Source organism: Lynx rufus, unplaced genomic scaffold (genome assembly GCF_022079265.1).
Source record: "Lynx rufus isolate CCGP_SWC_20201006 ecotype Redwood Valley unplaced genomic scaffold, mLynRuf1.p SCAF_11, whole genome shotgun sequence".
Taxonomy (NCBI): Eukaryota; Metazoa; Chordata; class Mammalia; order Carnivora; family Felidae; genus Lynx; species Lynx rufus.
Window position 1 is genome coordinate 61,488,766 of NW_025814825.1, and position 15,384 is coordinate 61,504,149.

The following is a 15,384-nucleotide window of genomic DNA, read 5'->3' on the forward strand; positions in this document are numbered from 1 at the left end:
AATGGAGAGCATTCTGTTCACTCAGAGTCCACTGATTGAAGTGTTAATCTCACCCCAAAAAGACCTTTACAGAAACACGCAGAATAATGTTTGACCAAATATCTGGCACCTTGGCCCAGTCAAGTTGACGCATAAAATTCACCATCCTAGTCCCTTTCCAACCTCACAACCTTCTAAAGCGTAGGGCACTGCAAACCATAGAACCTGGCTTGCTTAATTCACTTAGGCTCCACGCTTGGTCCTTCAGGCACCCCTAAAATCAACCCCTCCCTAGAGAACAGCATAATTGAGAAGCTCTGTTATAACTCATTTACGTTAAAACATTTTTCTTGAAAATTGTCTCTAATTTTTACAAGTTTTCGTTCCAGATTTTAGGTAGCAATCAAAGTAGATATGTTGTTGAACAGGAAAAACAAATGGAATCAGCTGCTTTTTTAGCTTTGTCATTCAAGAGTAGGCAAGGGTTTGTTTTACGAAGCAGCGGTTAGGGTGCCTCTGACTTAGGGTGTTCTGATTCGGGCTATGGGTCGGGTGCTCAAAAACGAGAGAAAGGAACCGCCAGCTTTCGGGCTTAGGTCAGCAGCTTCTCGGGACAGCCCAAGGACAGCTGTCCCGTCCAAGTGGGGGTCGTCGATGGTGAGGGGCCGTCCTCCGCCAGAACAGGGCTGAGCGGCGCCCCCGAGGAGGCAGGACGGCGGAGGCACTGGGGCAGAATGTCCTCCTCCTGGAAATGGAGTGATTTACATTTGGCATCTGTTTGGACCGGGAGTGGGAATTGCCTTTGTAATTTCTTCTGTCATGCTGCCGTCAGAAAATTAAGCTGTTTACGCGACAGACTATGGAAGGTTAATGGCTCTTGTGGGAAAGGTCAAGTGGTCATTTTGAAGGGAGGCCGTGCTGAATAATCGGAAGGGCAGAAGAATAAAGCATAAAATCTATCTGACTGCTTCTCCCCAGCTTTTCCCGGTCTTTCCCAGCATCCCCAGTTTCTTCTTTGTGGCTGGAACCGAATGTTCCAGAACACTCTGGAACTGAGTGTTCCAGCCAGGCTTGCTGTTGCTCTCCTTATGCCAGTAACAAAAGATACTGCATGAAATCGCTTATGTTCCTGGAATAACCTGGGCTTTTCCATTTAAAAAAATTAACAGGTACTTCTAAATTTTTTTTTTTTTAACGTTTATTTATTTTTGAGACAGAGAGAGAGCATGAACAGGGGAGGGTCAGAGAGAGAGGGAGACACGGAATCTGAAACAGGCTCCAGGCTCTGAGCTGTCAGCACAGAGCCCGATGCGGGGCTTGAACCCACGAACCGTGAGATCATGGCCTGCGCCAAAGTCGGACGCTCAACCAACTGAGCCACCCGGGCACCCCAACAGGTACTTCTATTTATTGTGTCTCTAAAAATGTTTTCAGCCAACAGATGGCCTTCAAGGTGGCTCTTTTGTTTTCCTGAAGAAAGAAGAAATAAAGAAAAATTCTGGACACTATAAAAACAACTCAGATTCAGTTAAAAAAAAATTCTTAAGGGGGCACCTGGCTGGCTCAGTCAGTTGAGTGTCCAACTCTTGATTTCGGCTCCAGTCATGATCTCCTGGTTTGTGAATTCGAGCCCCATGTTGGGCTCTGTGCTGACAGTGCAGAGCCTGCTTGGGATTCTCTCCCTCCCTCTTTCTCTGTCCCTCTCAAATAAAGATAAAAATAAATACATGCATGCATACATACATACATACATACATACATAAATAAAAGGGGGAGCATTTTTAGGCCCCCAGTTCTGTAAGCAGGAGGTAGTTCTTTTTGACTACCAGGCATCTATCTTCCTGAAGGTGTGCGGTGTCCCGGCTGGTTATGGGGTGGCCCCTAGAGCACAGAGCCTCAGATCCCTGACCGGAAAACCTGGGGTTCGCTTGGAGACCAACGAGTCCTGTCGTGACAGGAGCCCCCCCCGCCCCCACCACCACCCCAGCTTCGTCACAGGGGCTCCAGGCTCCAAACCCCCGTGACGAGTGAGTGCCGGGGGACCAGCCCTGGCCAAAGCCAAGAGTTTGGCCAAAGCCTTGCGGCACTGCCCGCGGGCATTGTGTGCTGGCGGCCCCCGGCCAGGCTCCTGCAGCCCTCGGGGCCTCAGGTGGGGCAGAGCCGAACAGGCAGGGTTCCCGGGCCCTGCCGAGCTGGAGGGAAGGGCACGGCCCCGAGGCAGCTCCCGGGAAGCTCGGTTCTCACCGATAGGCACAGAACAGGTTGTAACCCCCACAAACTGGGAAGACTTGCGTTCCTCCTTTCTGGCCCAGCCGGTGTCTTACCGCCTGTAGCTCACGCCGAGTAAACGCAGTGATAATATTCTCTAATATTGTTTGAGTGGTTTTCTGCATGTGAGGCATCATGTTGAGAACTTCTCTTGGGTCTCTGCATCTGTGTTGTTCAATGTCTCCCAGACCCGGAGGACATGGGAAAGAGAGCCGGGCACCTGGTGGGATGGGTCTCACATTTTAATAGTCCCGGGCTTCCAGGAACCCTGTCTATAGAGAGGCACAGGTTAAGCTATCTCTGTTCCTCTTTATGGTCAAATGGCTTTGCTCAGAGAGAAGAAGGCTTCGTCTACCATGTGTCCTGAGGGGTCTGCCTATGGCCTGGGGTGGGCCGGACAGTGGAGGCCAGGGCCGGCACTGTGCTTCCGAGAATCACGAGATCATCTTCAGAAAGGCATGCTTCCAAGAGCCGAGCTGTGTGGGTCTCCAGTGAGACAGGGAGGAGATAGCTGTCTTCTCGTAAGAGCATCTGGGGCCCCTGAAACCTAGCACCTTGACCTCTGGCTAATAGGAGCTGCGGTGGGGTGCCGTGGAGTAATGGAGTTTTCTCTTTCAGGAAGCAATTAGGGGTTAGTTATTAGCAGTTAGGGGTTCACCACATGCCCTGTGGACCTGCTGTCCTTCCCTGGAACACAGGTCACTTGTCTTTCTCTGTGTTAGCGGCTGGATCCATCTGCCCCCGGGGGTCCCCAGAGGCCGGCAGCAGGGGACCATTGGGACTGAGATCTGCTGGCCCACTGGCTTTCCTGCCCGGGCGCGGTGACCTGGCCCTGGGCCCTGTCGTGCTGACCTCCATCGGTCATGCCCAGTGTGGCATCTGGACAGACCCTTACCCGTGGCTCTGCTCTCTTGAGCTGGCAGAACGAGGACAGGGCAGTCTCTCTTGGTACGGCTCCCGGGCTCAGCTCACCTTGTCCCCTTCTGCTTTTTTGTAGACGTTACTACAAGGAGACCTCTGGCCTGATGCTGGACGTCGGTGCCTACACAAAGGCACTCGAGGTACCTCCCTGAGTCTGTCCGAGCCTCCTTCAGATCTCGGGGCTGTTTGGGGTGTTTCTGGTCTTTGTGGAGAAGGGGGTGTACTCCCATGTCTGAATCGCCTCTTAGATTTCCACAGTGGGCCCTCCTATTCGGGCCTTCAAGCTGAGCGCCCTCTCTGCCCCAGAGCTTGGCCCCTCAGCCGCCTTGGTCGTCACTCTACTGTCCTGTCCTTCACGCTCCTCCCCACACTCCAGCCTGCCGGCTGTTGACCCGGCTGGCCCTCCAGCATGCCCACTGCCACTCTCCTCTCAGACTCTCATCGAACCACCTGCCTCGTTCCTAACACCTGCGACACCTGGAGCTTGATGTGTCCCGATGGGATTCCTTCCCGACTCCCTCCTCCAGCTTCCAGGGCCAGGCTCAGATGGGGCTCCCCAGGGTCCCCTCTGACCCATGCCTGATCACCTGCCCCAGGTCACTCACTGCTACCCTGGCTCCTTCCTGCCTGTGCTCAGGTGGGAGGGTTGAGCACATTGGCAGATAGAGCCATGGCCCTTTTCTCCTGGAGGGCAGGTGACAAATGAGAGCATCAGCCCAGGTGGCCCGCCCCCTGCCGTGCTCAGGTTTTTGAGCAGGGGGCCCACTAGGGGTGCCCCCCAGCATCCTGTGCACCCTGATGTGGGGTCGTGATGCTCTTGCCTATGAGATGTGTTTCGCAGCCCCTGTGTCCTGCCTCTTGGAGGCTCCCGGCCCCCGGGGGGCACATTTGGGGCACTCTTTCCTTGATTCCCCGGAGGGAGGCCTTTGGATCCGTATCCACCTGTTAATCCTAAACCCATGCCATGTGTCCTTTTCTATTTTCCCAGTATGCCTGTGGAATCAAGGCGGAAGTGGTGGGGAAACCCGCTCCCGGGTATTTCCAGTCGGCCCTGCAGGAGATGGGGGTAGAGTCTCACGAGGTAGGCCAGCCACTCACGGGCGTGTGTGGAAGCAGGTCTGTGTGTGGGGGGGGGCACTCAGGTGGGGCAGCCCTGGGGCCTGAGGTGGGCCTGAGGCCTTGGGCAGCCTGTGGGGTTTGGCTGGGCAGCCAGGTAGGTGGGCCCTTCCACCCATCAGAGCTGATTGTCCTGGGGAAAGACCTCAGAGGAGGCCCACAGAATGCTTTCAGCCTGTGGAATGCGTTTCAGCGTAAGAGTAAGAAATGCCTGTGGCTGTGTCCCAGTGACTTTTGCTTCTTCTCCGGACGGACGAGAACTGAAGTGTATTAATGTGTCAGTGTTTTAAACATAGTTCATTGAGGGGCGCCGGGGTGGCTCTCAGTCGGTTAAGCGTCCGACTCTCCATCTCTGCTCAGGTCACGATCTCACGAAGAGCCCCGAATCGGGCTCTGTGCTGTCAGCTTGGGGATCCGCTCTCCCTCTTTCCTTCTTCCCTTTCTGCCCCTCCCCTGCGCGTGCACATGCACGTGCTCTCTCTCAAAAAATAAATAAACTGAAAAAAATAGTTCATTGAAAGGCCAACATACAGCAAGAGTCAAACAACATGGAAGCACTAAATCGTGCGTCTTGCGACCTTTACATTGTGACTGTTTTTGACACAGATGGCCTTCCCAACATCTTAAAAAGAAAAAAGCACGATTTTTTAAAAGAATTTGATGCCTCCAGCGCCTCCCACTTCCCAGGTAGTGTGGAGTTGGTCCCCAACAGCAGGTGGTTTTCCGAGGGCATCGTTGAAAAGACCATGGGCACATGTCTGCAGCGGGCCCCGGGCTGTTTTGGACATTGGCACTGAGGACAGCATCAGCATCTGCAGTGAGGCTGTGCCCCCAGGACCACTGTGATGCTTGCTGATTGATTGTTGGACCCGAATTTCCCACATGTGTTCTGGTCTAGAGCACTGGTCTCTCAAGATGCATGGGGACAGTCCCAGAAGTCTGGACCCTCTGTCCTCCCCCCCCCCCCAGTCTCCCCAACACCTGTGAATGTCAGAAGGCAGGGTCTCTGAGCTTGCCAGGAAAAACCCAGAAAATGCCTTGTGAGGTTGGTAAGAGAGGAGAGAGAGAGGCTTGTGTTTTGAATGAACAAAGACCACAGGAGTAATGACCCTGGGTTTTCACGACTTTCTTTCGTAGGGCAGAATTTCTTTTTTTATTGTGGCAAATTTCAGACATACACGAAAGCAGAGGGAATGATACAGCGACTCCCCCCACACAGCCATCACTCAGATTTAACAAAAGATTTTTGCCGCATTCCTTTCTTGTATCTCTTTTGCCTTTTTTCAACTTGTTCTCTTATCTTTTTTTTTTTTTGCTGTTGTATTTTAAATCCCAGATTTGTTGTCATGTGTATCCTTTCATATTTTAGTAATGCCTTCCAAAAAAAAGATAGTTATTTTTCACATAACTACAACACGTTAAAACACCTAACAATGGCCAACAAACACACAAAGAGATGCTCTGTGCCATCAGTCACGGAAATGCAGGTCAAAACGACAGTGAGATCCCACCTCACACTCACTTGGATGGCCATCCATGATCATTTTAAAAACAAAACACAAGGGAAGATGGCCAGCGTTGGCGAGGATGTGGACAAATTGGAGCCCTCATGTGGGAATGCTGGCCGGAATGTGAAATGGGGCAGCCCCTCTGGAAAACAGCTCCTGGAGAAGGTAAACAGAAGCACCCTATAACCCAGCAATTCCACTCCTATGTACGCATCCAAAAGGATTGAAAACAGGTGTCCAAACAAAAAGTTATACATGAATATTCATAGTAGCACTATTCAACATCGCCAAAAGGCGGAAACAATGCAAATGTTCATCGACACATGAACGGATAAACAGAATGCGGTCTATTCACACCATGGAATATTTCAGCTATAAAAAGAATGAAATACTGATCAATGCCACAATGTGGATGAACCTGGAAAACATGAGAAGCGAAGGAAGCTAGGCACAAAAGGCCGTATTTTACATGTTACGTAGCGTTTGTATGACATGTCCCAAATAGGAAAATCTGTACAGACATAAAATAGATTAGTGATTGCCGGGGGAGTGGGGGGTGGGGAGGGGCTGTTGATGGGGACAGTCTCCTGTTGGGGTGATACAAATGTCTGGAAGTGGACAGGGGTGATGGTCATATAATGTGACTATGCTTTATGCTACTGATTTGTATACTTTAAATGGTTACATTAGTACATTTTATGTGTTTTTTTATCACAGTGGAAAAAACCCCTACCTACAAAATCAACAGGGATTCCTTAGTATTTCCCAGTAATCCATATTTAAGTCTCCCTGCCTGGCTCAGAAATGTTCTTTGACGTTGATATGTTTGAATCAAATCCAAACGGGGTCCACATCTCTCCACATCTCCTGTGTGGTTGTTTTGTCTCTGAAATCCCTCTTTTTAACTTTTTTTCCTTTTTTTTTTTTTAATTTTTTTTTTCAACGTTTATTTATTTTTGGGACAGAGAGAGACAGAGCATGAACGGGGGAGGGGCAGAGAGAGAGGGAGACACAGAATCGGAAGCAGGCTCCAGGCTCTGAGCCATCAGCCCAGAGCCCGACGCGGGGCTCGAACTCCCAGACCGCGAGATCGTGACCTGGCTGAAGTCGGACGCTTAACCGACTGCGCCACCCAGGTGCCCCCCTTATTTTTTTTTTTTAAAGTTTATTTATTTTGAGAGTGAGTGTGAGCAGGGGAGTGGCAGAAAGAGAGTGAGAATCTCAAGCAGGCTCCACACTGTTAGTGCAGAGCCCGGGGCTCAAACCCACAAAGCTGTGAGATCATGACCTGAGCTGAAATCAAGAGTCAGACGCCCAACTGAGCCCCCCAGGAGCCCCTCTTTTTAACTTTTTGTCGTGGAACATTCCAAGTATCTATGCAAGTAGGGAGAGTAGCATAATGAGCTCCTCGTTTCCCATCGCCAAGCCTCACTAATTATCAACTAATAACCACTTTAAAAACTTATGTGTAACTGTTCATTTTGAAGTAATTTCACACTTACAGAAATCGCAAAATTAGCACAGAGAATTTCCATCTGCCCTGAAGCCAGCTTCCCCAAATGCTAACATCTTGCATAACAATCGTGGGAGAATTATAAGATCAGATGTCATCATGGGCCAGCGCATCCGCATCTTTGTATGGGACACGTTGCATTTAGCGGTCCCTTCCCCTGTGTCCTGCCTCCTGGGCCAGTCCCTCAGCCTTTCTGGTCTCTAAGGACAGTGGCATTTCTGAATAGTACTGGCTGGTTATTTTGTAGAATATCCCTCAACATCAGGTTTTTTCCTGATGTTTCCTTGTGATTTCATTTAATTTTTGGCTATGCACTTTGGGCAGGAATCTCACAGAAACAGTGCTGTGCCCTCTCGGTGTGCTGCATGGGGACAGGTGCGTGATGGCACTTTGCCCCTTATTGGTGAAGTTCACTTTGATCAGTGTCGGAGGTGATAGGTGCCAGGGTTCTCTACTGTGAAGTTACTCCTTGTCCCATTAACTAGTAAGTATCCTGTGGGAAAGCATGTTGTCTGTGTAAGTATCCTTTCCCGTTATTCTTTTCCCGTCTCAACGTTTGCATCCATTGATCAATCATTCTTTTTAATTAATTAATTAATTGTTTGATTGATTTGAGAGAGAGAGAGTGAGCAGGGGAGAGGGCAGAGGGAGAGAGAGAATCTCGAGCAGGCTCCATACTCAGTGCAGAGACAGATGTGGGGCTCGATCCCATGGCCCCGGGGATCATGACCTGAGCCAAAGTCAAGAGTCAGATGCTCAAGCGACCAAGCCACCCCGGCACCCCTCCAGTGATAATTTTTACCTGAAGCAGTTCTTACCGTGGTGTTTGCCGAATGGTCATTTTGTATTTCTGTCATTCCTTCTGTATTTGTTAGTTGGAATTTACTGTAAGAAAGAGCTTTCCTTTTTTTGTCCCCATTTACTTGCTCATTCCAATATGGACTCAGGGCTATTTGTTTTATTCTCTAAGTTACAATTCATTCCTGTTGTTATTTATTTTGTTGTCAGATTGTCCCATATTTGGCCATTAGGACCCCTGTCAAGATTAATAGCCTCTTGTTTAATGTATACTCTACCCATTCTTCTCCCCTAGATTATTTTGATAAATTTTTTTTTAACATTTATTCATTTTTGAGAGACAGAACATGAGCTGAGGAGGGGCAGAGAGAGAGGGAGACAGAATCGGAAGCAGGCTCCAGGCTCTGAGCTGTCAGCACAGAGCCTGATGTGGGGCTCGAACCCACGAACCACGAGATCATGACCTGAGCCGAAGTCGGAGGCTTAACCAACTGAGCCACCCAGGTGCCCCTCTCCTAGATTATTTTGAAATGTTTATGAATTTATTTTGAGAAAGAGAGTGCGCGTGTGTGTGTGTGTGCAAGTAGGGGAGGGGCAGAGAGAGAGGGAGAGACAGAGGATCCCAAGCAGGCTCCCAGCTGTCAGTTCAGAGCCAACCACGGGGCTCGAGTTCACGAACCATGAGATCACGACCTGAGCCAAAATCGAGTCAAATGCTTAACTGACTGAGCCAACCGGGCACCCTCGCCCTAGATTATTTTGAATCATATCCCAGAAATCTTGTTACTTTATGTATGAATATTTCGGTGCCCCTAAAAGATAGGAATTTGTTTCAAAATCATAGATAATGCCATTATCACGTCTAAAGAATACCAACAATAATTCTTTAATATTATTAAATGTCCAATCATTGTTCACGTTCCCTTGTTGGTCTTGTAATTGTTTCATGTTGCTTGCAATTTGTTTGAGTCAGACTCAGATGAGGCTCTTGCATTGTGATCGGTCCGTGAGATTCTCAAGCGGTGTTTTTATCTACTGATTCTCAACTCCACCCCACCCCCATCTCCCTCTTGTTTTTTCCTTGCAACATTATGAAGCAGAAACTGGGCAGTTTGTCCTGTGGAATTTCCCACAGTCTGGATTTCGTTGATTACCCCTCAGAAGTATTCCTTCACATGCTCGTCTGTCCTCTGTTCTCTGGAGATTGATAGTTAGATCTAGAAGCCCGCTCAGAGTCTGGTTCAGTTTTTTCATGATTACTTTATAGGTGGTGATGTGTCCTCCATCAGTAGGCACAGAGTGTCCCCTTTTCTCCTTTTGTGTTGTTAGCTGCTATTCGTGATTGGTGTTGACTCTAATTCATCAAAGGCAGCAGAATGGTGATATTTGAATTCTGTCATTCCTTCTTCGTTTTTCCCTCTGGATTATTTCTATATAGGAAAGCTGCTCACCAACTGTTTGTTACCCTGGGGCACAGTTCATATAGGGAACTCCAGATAAATGCCTGTTTTTTTTTTTTTTTTCATTGTTTATTAGTTTTCAGAATAATGAGTTGATTCTCTAGCATCTTCCCAAGGTAACAAAGGATTTTTTTTTAGGGGCACCCGGGTGGCTCAGTTGGTTAAGCGTCTGACTTCAGCTCAGGTCATGATCTCATGATCCATGAGTTCGAGCCCCAGGGACAGGCACAGAGAGAGAGAGAGAGAGAGAGAGAGAGAGAGAGAGAGAGAGAGAATCCCAAGCAGACAACACACTCAGCACAGAGCTCAATGTGGGGCTTGATCTCACAACTGTGAGATCACAACTGAAGCAGTTATCTAGACTCTGATGCTTAACTAGCTGAGCCACCCAGGTGCCCCTTTAATTTTTTTTTCATGTTTATTTATTTTGATGGGGGGGGAGGAGCAGAGAGGGACGGAGAGAGAGAATCCCAAGCAGGCTCCTTGCTGAGTTGGACTTGGGCTCATACTCCTGAATTTAGATCATGACCTGAGCCGAAGCTGATGGAGCCACCCAGGCGCCCCTCAACATTTACATTTTTTTTGTAGTTATGTAAAATATTTGCTTGATTTCAAAATCAAATCCCTAAAATAAGATACAGTTAAGGGAGTGGAGCTTCTGTCCTTTTCTTTCTCTTCCTACTCCTCTCTCGTTGGTAGCCCTTTTTAGAAATATTATGGCTTACCTTTTTTTCTGTTTCCTTTTGTTAACATTTATTCATTTTTTGAGAGAGAGAGTTAGAGCACAAGTAGGGGAGGGGCAGAGAGAGAGGGAGACACAGAATCCTTAGCAGGCTCCAGGGTCTGAGCTGTCGGCACAGAGCCTGACATGGGGCTCGAACTCACAAACCACGAGATCATGACCTGAGCCGAGGTCGGACGCTTAACCGACTGAACCACCCAGGCGCCCCACCTTTCCATTTCTTAAATGTAAACAACTATGTATATATTTATATCCTACATATCCATTGGATACCTTTCCATTTCTTAAATGTAAACAACTATGTATATATTTATATCCTACGTATCCATTGGATACGTTTAAGAGGGAATAAATTCTGAAGATGATTTGTTACAGGGCGGAAGAAAGGCTCCCATAACGTGGATTTAAAAGCCGGTATTTAGAATTATATGAGCAGCGTGATCACAGTCGTCTCAGAACCTCCTCCAAATAGACAACACAACAAAAGCTGCCCCTGTCTAGAAAGTAAGGCCGGGGGCAGTGGACGTCACATTATCGCTGGATGTATTTGGAGAGTTCGACCTGGGATGATTTCCCCCCTCCTCTTTTTGCTTTTTGGCATTTTTCAGTTACTTTCCCCGCTGGCACCTTTTCCATTCTGAATGAGAAACTGTCCTCCCCAAACCCCAAAGAGCAGCCGAGGCCCGTATGGGCGTCCCGTTAATCTGGGCATCTCATGTGGCGGGTGCTGGGGCTGTGGGCGTTGTGTTTTAGATTCCTGGTGAGTCTTTGTGTGTGATGAGGTCAAGGTCCCTCGGCTGTGCAGTCGATGGCGAGCATCGGATACCCTGGGCAGCTAAGGAATTGTTTTCTCTGGTGGCTCCGAGCACATGTGGCAAAGCTGAATCTTATTTACTTCTCATATTATCATTCTCCCTTCCACCCTCAAATGTCATTTCTGTCTCTCCCCTTGACAGTTGAGTGGCAACTTCTGTGTGCTGTTAACACCCTCACCCCACCGTTCTTCTAAAACGTTCATTAACGTTACTCGAGCCTCAGGATGTGTAGACCTTTTAAGGCAGTATTTCAAAATAAGGCCGTTTCAAACGAACTGTGTCTTATGCACAAGGTAATAATTCTCTGATCCTGCCTCTTTATTTTTTATTTATTTATTTATTTATTTATTATTTTTTTTTTTATTTTTTTTTTTTTAAATTTTTTTTTTTCAACGTTTTTTTTTTATTTATTTTTGGGACAGAGAGAGACAGAGCATGAATTGGGGAGGGGCAGAGAGAGAGAGGGAGACACAGAATCAGAAACAGGCTCCAGGCTCTGAGCCATCTGCCCAGAGCCTGACGCGGGGCTCGAACTCACGGACCGCGAGATTGTGACCTGGCTGAAGTCGGACGCTCAACCGACTGCGCCACCCAGGCGCCCCCTGCCTCTTTATTTTTAATGAAAAATGCGTGCGAAGAGCAGTCTTGCTGTGGAAGTGCCGGGGCTGTGGCAAACCTTAAATTTTTCAAGCCGCTTTAATCAATAAAGTTATCAGCAGTCATTTCCCTTGATAACTGCTCCTTCCAGGCCAGGGCCTGCTTCTTCTGCTGAGTCCTCAGCCTGCGCTCAGAATGGACATAACCACCCAAATGCAATTTCCATTCTAACCTTTCCTCGATAGCCTAGAAATAACAGATTGCTGGTATTACTCTAATAGATTGGAAATTCAAACCTCTTAGAGGTAAGCAGGCCCTTTCCAGGATTCAGTCATAAGGCAAAGAATAACATACCTTAAAGGTTGCTTCTAGAAATACCTAATTTCTCATGGCTTAAGGCTTCGGAATCAGTGGGTGGTTTTATAGCTTCATACTACAGCCCGAATGACGTGAAGGTTTTGGCAGTTTTCCATACACGTAGAAATTCCGTCCTTTGCAAATCATGCAGGTTTCATGGAAATTGGGACTGTTGAAACCAGAGTGCTTAGTTAGCACGGGAGTCGGTACACAGCAGCCAAGAAGCTGGGGGTTGGGGGGCGCCCATCTCACTGATGGGGAGCCCAAGGCTTGGAGAGGAAGGACCTCGAATACGTGAACCGTCACAAACCTATTTATTTCTTTTAAAAAAAATTTTTTTAACGTTTATTTATTTTTGAGACAGAGACAGAGCATGAACGGGGGAGGGTCAGAGAGAGAGGGAGACACAGAATCTGAAACAGGCTCCAGGCTCTGAGCGGTCAGCACAGAGCCCAATGCGGAGCTTGAACTCACAGACCGCGAGATCATGACCTGAGCTGAAGTCGGACGCTTAACCGACTGAGCCACCCAGGCGCCCCACAAACCTATTTATTTCGTGGAGTCCTTGCTCCAGTCCTCGTCATAGGCATTTGCACCTCCATATTGAGGTCAAGGCAGGATTCCCCACCTCGGCACTCTTGACATTTGGGAGCCAGATCATTCTTTGTGGTGGGGAGCCACCCTGTGCATTACCGGATGCTTAGGACCCCCTTCCCCCAGTTGTGAAACCACAGCTGTCTTCAGATGTTGCCAAAATCCCCCCAGGGGCAAGGTTGCCCCCCAGGTGAGAACCATAGCATTAGGGAATAGTCACAGAAACCCTAGTGCCGAAACCAAGATTAATCTGCTGATGAGGCATGTGGCCAGGACCCCATCCCCTCCAGGCCTTTGCTGTGCCCCAGGCCTCCAGGGGGGCGTCAGCCACAGAGCAGGATTTTTCGGTTTGGTGATTGGACTTTTTAAAGGCACATGAAGTGGGACAGTATCACTTTCTAGTTTCAAAAATACTAAATATTGTTGACTGAATACCAACCATAGAAAATAAAGTTAGACAGGATCTTAGGGGGTGAGGGTAAATGCCCTAGGGATGGTCTGTCAAACATGCGGGCAAGGGTTGTAGGTTTCTCCCAAGAGGGCCGGGCATAAAACGCGGACTAGGCTCTGTCATTCTGCTGTCATTCTGCTCACTGGTTCTCAGATCGTTCATTCTAGCTACGTGGCTACGGGGACAGGCTGTGGGTGGGGAGACCTGTGGGTGGGGAGGGAGTGTCCAAGCGGGGCCACTCATTTCTCTCATGGCCTCGTCCCCCTCGGGAATTTCCACACAAGACCCATCCCCAGTCCCCTCCACCAGCTCAGGCCCGCCACCCGCGAGTCTTGGATGTCAGTTCAGGGAGACCTTGCAGGGACCATGTGAGCCCAGAGCACCGGGAGAGAGCGGACCAGCTCCTGCAACCCAGATTTGAACGTGAAGCTCTGTCTCCAGACAGGGACAGGCCTGACACCACAGCCCCAGGTTTGACACTGTCTGGAGTTTCGGGAAACTGTGGCTCTGAGGTTGTCGTAGGCATGTATCCCAGTCACGAGGGGTCTGTAAAACCTTTACTTACTTATTAACGATGTTTATTTGTTTTTGAGAGAAAGAGAGCAAGGGTGTATGTGAGCGTGAGTGTGGGAGGGGGAGGGGCAGCGAGAGGGGGTGCAGCGCATCCAGAGCCTTCTCTGGGCTGTCACCACAGAGCCCCCCACTCAGGGCTCAAACTCACGAACTACAAGATCACAACCTGAGCCGCAATCGGATGCTCAACCGACTGAGCCAACCAGGCGCCCCAAGAGCCTTTTTAAAAATAAGATTTTCTTCTCCTCAAAGCACAAGAATTTCATCGTGTGAAGTAAGTGATGTTTGTTAAAGGCAACTAGGAAAATTCAGAAAGTACAAGGAAAAACGCTGTTCCTCATCCCACGAACCAGAATAACACAAATCCCGCGTAACCCTTCCAATATTTTAGTTTCTACATATACATTTTTTTTAAAAGTTTATTTCTATTTTGAGAGAGAGAGAGAGAGAGAGCGCACGCAAGAGGGGGAGAGGGGCAGAGAGTGAGGACAGGGAATCCCAGACAGGCTTTGCTCTGTCAACACGGAACCCACCATCGTGGGGCTCGAGCTCACCAACCATGAGATCGTGACCTGAGCTGAAGTCAAGATTCAGACGCTTAACTGAGTGAGGCACCCAGGCGCCCCATCTGTGTATACATTTTTAACACACAGTTTGAATGATCTTCTTTTTTTCCAATATTAAGTATTAAATACAGTATTGTATTGGGAGCAGTTTCCTTTGTGCCTTTTTAGACACTTTCACAAAATAATGTCTGTGGCTCTGTGGTGTTCTTCCATATGGGCTAGCATAATGTTCTTTATATCCCCTGTCGTCGCATGTTAGATGACTCCCAATTTTCCTATCGTACCAAACCCTATGAATACCCTTGTATGTGTGCCCTTTTGTACAAATCTAATTATTTGTGGAGAAATCTTACCTAGAGGGTAGTTGTTGGGCCATGATGCACATTGCTTCTTTTTTTCTTTTTTTTTAATGTTTTATTTATTTTTGAGAGGAAGTGGGGGAGGGGCGGGGAGAGAGAGAGACAGAGAGAGACAGAGGATCCAGAATGGGCTCTGCACTGACAGCAGAGAGCCCGACGCGGGGCTCGAACTCACGAACTGGGAGATCGTGACCTGAGCCTAAGTCGGACGCTTAACCGACTGAGCCACCCAGGTGCCCCGAACATTGCTTATTTCTGTTTCAGAAAGGTGGTATCCGTTTACCTTCCTTACCAGTTGCATCCCCCCCCCCCCATCCTTACCACACTGTTTCTTACTTTTTTATGACATAGCGGTCTTTGAGTTGTGCTGTGCTTTGGAATTATGCCTCACGAATGTGTCGGACTGTGGGGGGATTCCTTAGCAGTGGGCCATCTCCGGGTCTCTGAGGGGGCCCGGGTGCCTCCAAACCCGCAGACTGAAGACCCGGGACGCGTCGAGTGCTAGATTTCCTCTTGAGGCATCTCCCTGGAGGGGTGTGTGCCCCTCGGGGCTGAGATCCGGACTGAGCCCCCGGCTCCTTCACTGCCAGCCCTGCTGTGCTGCCCTGGGAGAGGGAGGAGAGCTCCTGGGCAGAGTCCTGGGGCGACCAGAAAGTGTATGACAGGTGGGCTTGCTCCCAAACACGGTCACCTGTCAGCGCGGGTTCTTCCCCTGGCAGACGGTAAGGAGGTGCTGGCAGGCAAAGATTGAAGAAACGTGAACGAAG

The 15,384-nt window shown here is 48.8% G+C and overlaps 1 protein-coding gene across 3 annotated transcripts in view; it reads left to right on the forward strand.

Moving 5' to 3' along the window:
• Positions 1-15,384, forward strand: part of LHPP (phospholysine phosphohistidine inorganic pyrophosphate phosphatase) — a 119,041-nt gene that overhangs the window by 24,055 nt on the left and 79,602 nt on the right. For all 3 annotated transcript variants that reach the window (XM_047073574.1, XM_047073575.1, XM_047073577.1), the window contains exons 4-5: positions 3,245-3,308; positions 4,157-4,249. In XM_047073574.1, coding sequence (XP_046929530.1) covers positions 3,245-3,308; positions 4,157-4,249 — 157 coding nt within the window. The remainder of the gene's footprint in view (positions 1-3,244; positions 3,309-4,156; positions 4,250-15,384) is intronic.